The 6000-nt window shown below is 31.6% G+C and overlaps 1 protein-coding gene across 1 annotated transcript in view; it reads right to left on the minus strand.

The window, feature by feature from the left end:
- LOC129985122 (uncharacterized) overlaps positions 1–3490 on the minus strand; it is a 37298-nt gene extending 33808 nt beyond the window's left edge. The window contains exon 1 of the mRNA XM_056095040.1: positions 3273–3490. Within this exon, the coding sequence (XP_055951015.1) occupies positions 3273–3313 (41 nt within the window). The 5' untranslated portion in view covers positions 3314–3490. The remainder of the gene's footprint in view (positions 1–3272) is intronic.
- Between the last annotated feature and the right edge of the window lie 2510 nt (positions 3491–6000).

The raw sequence follows: 6000 nt of genomic DNA on the forward strand, positions 1-6000 counted from the left end.
CTTTTAAAAAGATTCCTGTGTTTCCCTTATCAAAATCCCTATCAGAATCTTAATATTAGCACTGTGAAAAATATTTATAAGACGAGGGATAGTTAATTTCTCTTCCCTCACTTCTTGCCTAATCTGTTGCTGTGAGCGGACGTGCCTTGTCCGCACCTCCTCTTGTAAATAAATCCTTTTGCCTTCCTGGGATGGATTAAAGCGAAAGCACACACACACACGCACACACACAGAGAGAGAGAGAGAGAGATGGTTTCTATGTCCAGTGATATCTTTATTTTTTCTTTATGTCAATTATTAGAAGCTAAGTTATAGCGAATTATTGCCATGTAAGTGAGACTTAGTATTTACAAGCATTAAAAAACTTGGAATGCACTTTCTGAAGAACGAGTTTTTTCATAATTTTACTGTATTAGTATCGCCATCTCAAAAATAATCAAGCCATCTTATTGAAATTTCGTAATTAGTGCTCATTGTGGTAAGAATGTAATGAACTGTCGATTTCATGTCGAATACACTAGAAGTGGATTTATGATTGTTTAATGCAAATATTATTGAAAAAAATTTCCTATAATACACAGATATTTTTTGAATATAATTTTTAGATATCAGTTAGTTACATTCTAAACTATGTTACACATGTAATGATACAAAGAAAAATGAAAAACTAACAATTTTTCTTTCTCTGGAGCAATTTTAATTTTCGTAAATACAAAAATTTGCATTAAAATATGCTTTTTCTTGAAAAACTACATACATATTTAAATAATTACACTTTCATCCACCATTTTAAGTTTATATTAATTTAAAAACATCAAATAAACTATAATCTTTGAAAAATCCCCTCCAAACTATAAAACTCCACTATAACTCGATACAAAAATCATACGATCCACAATCATTTTAAACCTTAGCACTCCGAAAAGCAATTCGATGCATAATTATTCGACTAATATAAAGACTTGTTCATCGTTTCGAAAAATAAATATATATATAATTGTTTTAAGTGGTATTCTTCCAAAAAAATAAATGTACATCTTTTTACCACCCTGTAGGCATTACTGACAATCAAAATTTTAAATAAATACACAAAAGAAAATGATGTACCGTCTTGAATGTTGCTCGAGAGGAGCAGTGGGAGTTCAGAGGATTAAATATTCAATGGATTTTTAATCATTCAAACACCTTATTGAAAGAGTCATTGAACCCTCTGACTGCGTAATTTTTTAAAAATCGGTATTTAGATGCGACGTTTGCAGATAAATTCAAATGTTTTTCAAACAAAGTGAACTGATACACGATAATATGATGTAATAAAAATATTTATTCGTAAAAATAAACACTCTAAACTTTGAAAAACGCGGGACGCAGTAGAAAATAGACTGATTGCCAAGTCCACGGAAATCGCGGGCTAAGCACCTAGATTAATTACTAAGCACCTAATAAATTAGATTATCAAAAAAAGCAAACCATTTAAAGATTTAAATACAAATAAAAAAATGATAGCTTACTAATTTTAAAAGTTAATTTTTCAGATTTAGAATTATTATACTAGAAGGCTAAAATAAATAAGTCACATAAAACAAAGTTTCAAGTAAGGGATATGAACACCACCTTGTGACATTTAATCGAATCAAAAGCGATTTTGACATAGAATCATTGCTATACGCCTTACCTAAAAGCGACTTTGGGGTATTGCACAGCTGGTCCGACGGACATACTTTTCACCCCTTCCTCTGATAACCCTTTAGTTACCCTATCCTGCGATGGCAAGCCTTCTCCTCTGCTGACCAATGCTGTTCCGATAGGAAAAAAGTCCCCTCTCCAAGTAGAGAGTGGCTATACCCAAAGGGCGGGTGTTATTTCGGGCCGGCCGATTGGAGGGGGACACGAATTTTTTCGTAATTTTAAATGAGCTTCACATCACTGTAAAGGGGGAGGGAAAATAAAAATGGACAAATGCCCTAGGTTGGTGGTAACAAGGGGAGTATCCCCACAGTAAAAAAATGATTGATTTTATTATGGCGGAGGATATTTTGCTAAAGTTGTCTTAACTTTAGCAGCTGAGTTGGAAGTTTGGCGTCTTAGTGAAATCATTAGTTAAAGTAGTTTAATAAAATAGTTACAAGAAGTATAATTAAATAGTTAATAGTTTAATAACTATTTAAAATAGTTCTTAAAAATTACTGCCTGTTTTTGAAATATTACAAACTGCGAATTTTATTTTTAAGCAGACAAATTTTTCAAGCAATATTTTCAAAGAATGAACATTAGATTAAAATTGCGAAAAACTTATTCAATATACTAGTTGCTATAAATTGATGATAAAAAAATTTAACTGTAAAATTCTCTTATTATGATGAATAATAATTAAGCGAGTGAAAAAGTTTGAACATCTTTGAATGTGTGACGCCTACATGACACTTGTGAAAATATTGGAGCAAACGTGTTGCGATAGTCTTTTTCAGTAAAATAATAAACGTTAGATAAGTTTTTAAAAAAAATGCCAATTTTTGAAATATTTCAAATCGTGCATTTTGTTTTCAATCGGGTTTAATTTTTCAAGCAATATTTTCATGAAACGGAACATTAAATCGTAGAAAACTTATTCTGAACGTATTAGTTATTAATTTATAATAAAAAATTTTAACTGTAAAATTCTTATATTCTGATAAATAATAATTATGCGAGTGAAAAAGTTTGAATTTCTTTGAATGTGTAATCCTTACATCACATTTGTGCAAATATAGGAACAAACATGTTGCGATAGTCTCATTTAAGTGCAGATTCGAGTTAATTCTCATTTTAACGCTGACTACTTGATTAATCCTCAACTCGTAACAGGTTCAAATATTCAAATTAATAAGAATAAAATTAATAATATTTAATCTAATATAATAATTGTTAAGAATCAAATTAATAATAATTTAAAAGAACGAATCATCAGGATGATTAGGAATATAATTTGATCACACTAAAATTATTTTTCAGAAAATCTACAAATATCTAAAAAAATTAAATTCAAAATATTAAATTTCTAAACAAATAAATACATCACATAGTTACCGTTTTAAGCAGGATTAAAAAGAATGAACAAGATCGGATGCAATTTTTCTTCAAATTATACCAATGATTTCAATAAGTTCTTGTTTTTGTTAGAATAAGATCATTTGAAAAAAAAAATTATTGAAGTAAAAGTCATGCCAATTTACATAATTTACAAGAAATTGGAATTATAGAAAATTCCTTAAAATTATAATCAAGATTTTTACCTTGTTTTAACATATTCTTCTTTTGCAGCATAATATGCCATGTCTCAAATACAAAAGACGTCTTTCTAGTTTTAGTAATTGAGATTAATTTCTCAAATAAAACGGATAAAATTAAACAATAAATTGATAAAATCAAAACGAAAAAAATTACACAATAAATTGGTAAAATCGAAACAAACGGATAAAATCAAACCACTCATTTCGGCACTACAAAATTAGAACTCACTCAGTCTACTAAATGACTGAAATTTATATTTGGCGCAACATGGCCAAATTTGTTTCTTGCTGCATGCCAATCCAAAATCATAAAAAGAGATTTTATTTTTCGGGCACACGGCATGTTAAATCATTGTACATTTAACACAACTATTTTGGGATAAATCTTATGATTAGAACCATTGTCAAGGGATGAGGAAGAATCCAGAACACTTTCCTCTCGAAATTTTCACACCTCACCAGAAATAAAGCATTCGGCTCCGATGGATTAAGTTATCTTCAAACCCTCACTGGCCTAACGATAAGGTTTCATCTGCAAGAAACGGAGGGTTCATAGATTCGAAACTCGATGCCTTCAAATAACTGTTGTATTAGCGGATCTGGTGTACGAAGGATGTTAAATCCTTCGAAGCCAAATTTTTACTCCCTGGTAACTTTCTTCAAATTGGATATTCAATAAATAATACGGTATTTTGAAGAGGTGCTACCAGCTGAAATGATATGACCTCGGCTAAAAAGCAAGAAATACATCCAAAACAGCCCTCGTCTTCCTTTGAAACGAGGCATAAACATAATTAAATGTTGATCCACCTATTCCTTGAGTCTTTAATGGAATCAGGGTTACAAATCAAGACTTTGCAAGCCAACGTTAATGGATACAAATCTTATTTAGGAACTGTACAACGTTAATTTATTATCCTAAACTGCAATCACATGTTCTAGCATTCAATAATTCCATATATCTTTATAATATTAATGCGAAATCAAATGAACCCTCCATCTACCAAAGTGGAGCCCAAGAAATCATTTCAAGACGGTGTCGTGTCAATTTCTGTAATTATTACGAAAATAATTTTGGACGGGCCACCTATATCAAATTTATTTTTTGAATTAAAAGAAGCGTAACTGGATTTATGACAAAAATCCTGTTTTCAATTCCCAAATTTCCAAATTGCTACTCATTATTGACATTAATTTGTCAGAGCATGGCCAATTAGCGGCATACTTTTAATGATCAATAGTTACGAAAGAGCCTATCTGCGATTTTTGAGTATTTCTTTGGCGATTAATCGCTGGCATGTATAAACAAGCACCAGGACACAAAATCTGTATTTTGGATGTCCTTTTTTCCAGCCGATTGAAAATTATCATATGACATAGATTTTTATCCTTTGTCATAAAATCAAAAACCAAATTTTATATATTTTAAATTATCGCGCTTTTTAAGTTGTCTTTTTTATATGCTTGTAAAAGTACAGACAGAAAGACGATCAACCCCTTAAAAAAATTTAATTCCAAATTTGATAAATGTCTATCTAGCTAGCTCTAGCTTAATGTGTATCTTCATAGAATCCAGAAAAATCTATGTCATATGATAATTTTCAATCGGCCGGGAAAAAGGACATTCAAAATGCAGATTTTATGTCCTGGTGTCCTAATGTTTATACATTCCAGTTTTCTTTCATAGAATCAGGATTTGAAGCAGACCACGAGGTCATCCTAGCACTCACAAATGACAGACAAATGTAATTCTGCATATTATCTTACATTTAATTGATCAATGTCCGAAAGATTAATTGTGGATTCCACATCTTAGCTGGAACCTATGGAGAATCATAAATTTTACCCAAGAGGGCGTGTTCTTTTTTCAAACCCTTTGTCATATTTCTCTTTAAAAACCAAATAAACATCTTTATGGCATTACCCACCCAATTTCTGCATCTTGCCCTTTTTCACTTATCATTATGCCACTGATAGGGGAAGCACAATTGACGTATATCACATGAGCATATATGTATCCTAATGAGAAATATTGAAGATATCTGGGGTCGCAGTGGCCTGGAGGTACGGCCTCGGCTTCAGAACCAGAGGGTTTCAGGTTCATGACCAGATTCCACCGAAAAATCTTCGTTGCGGGACTGGTACACGCCAAATCTGTCAGAGCCAAACGCCCTCCCGCTGGTGTGGGATGGAAGTTTGGAGTGGAGGTTGTCAGCTCATGTGTATCCTCGTCATCTGAGCGCAGTTCAAAATTACGAGTTCTGTCCTAAAATAGACCTAGTGTTCCTTTAAAACGGCTAAATAAAAACGGTTGCTTTAATATAACTAAACTAAACCTGAAGATATCTGAAAAACTTCCAAGAAAAGAAGCGAGTTAGCTACAAATGTACTTAATAAGAAATAATATTAATAACACCATGCCGTATGTTGGTGTCATGTGGAAACTATCGTATTTATTTTAATTAATTATTATATTGTATTATAAAAATTATTATTTTAACTAATTACTTATTTTATTTTATAAAAATAAAAACTGTAATCTCCTGAAAAGGGGGAAAAAATCCACCAGGACAATCCTACCGGCGCCAACCAAAAGAATTCCGATCAGACGTGCGGACAGCAATGTGTTAATAATAAAAGCACAAATTTTGACATGGCCCAATTTCTGCCGTTAAAAGCACTTTTGTTCTTTTTCAAATCATCGATTGACTAAAATCGGTGAACCATAATC

Source organism: Argiope bruennichi, chromosome 9 (assembly GCF_947563725.1).
Source record: "Argiope bruennichi chromosome 9, qqArgBrue1.1, whole genome shotgun sequence".
NCBI lineage: Eukaryota > Metazoa > Arthropoda > Arachnida > Araneae > Araneidae > Argiope > Argiope bruennichi.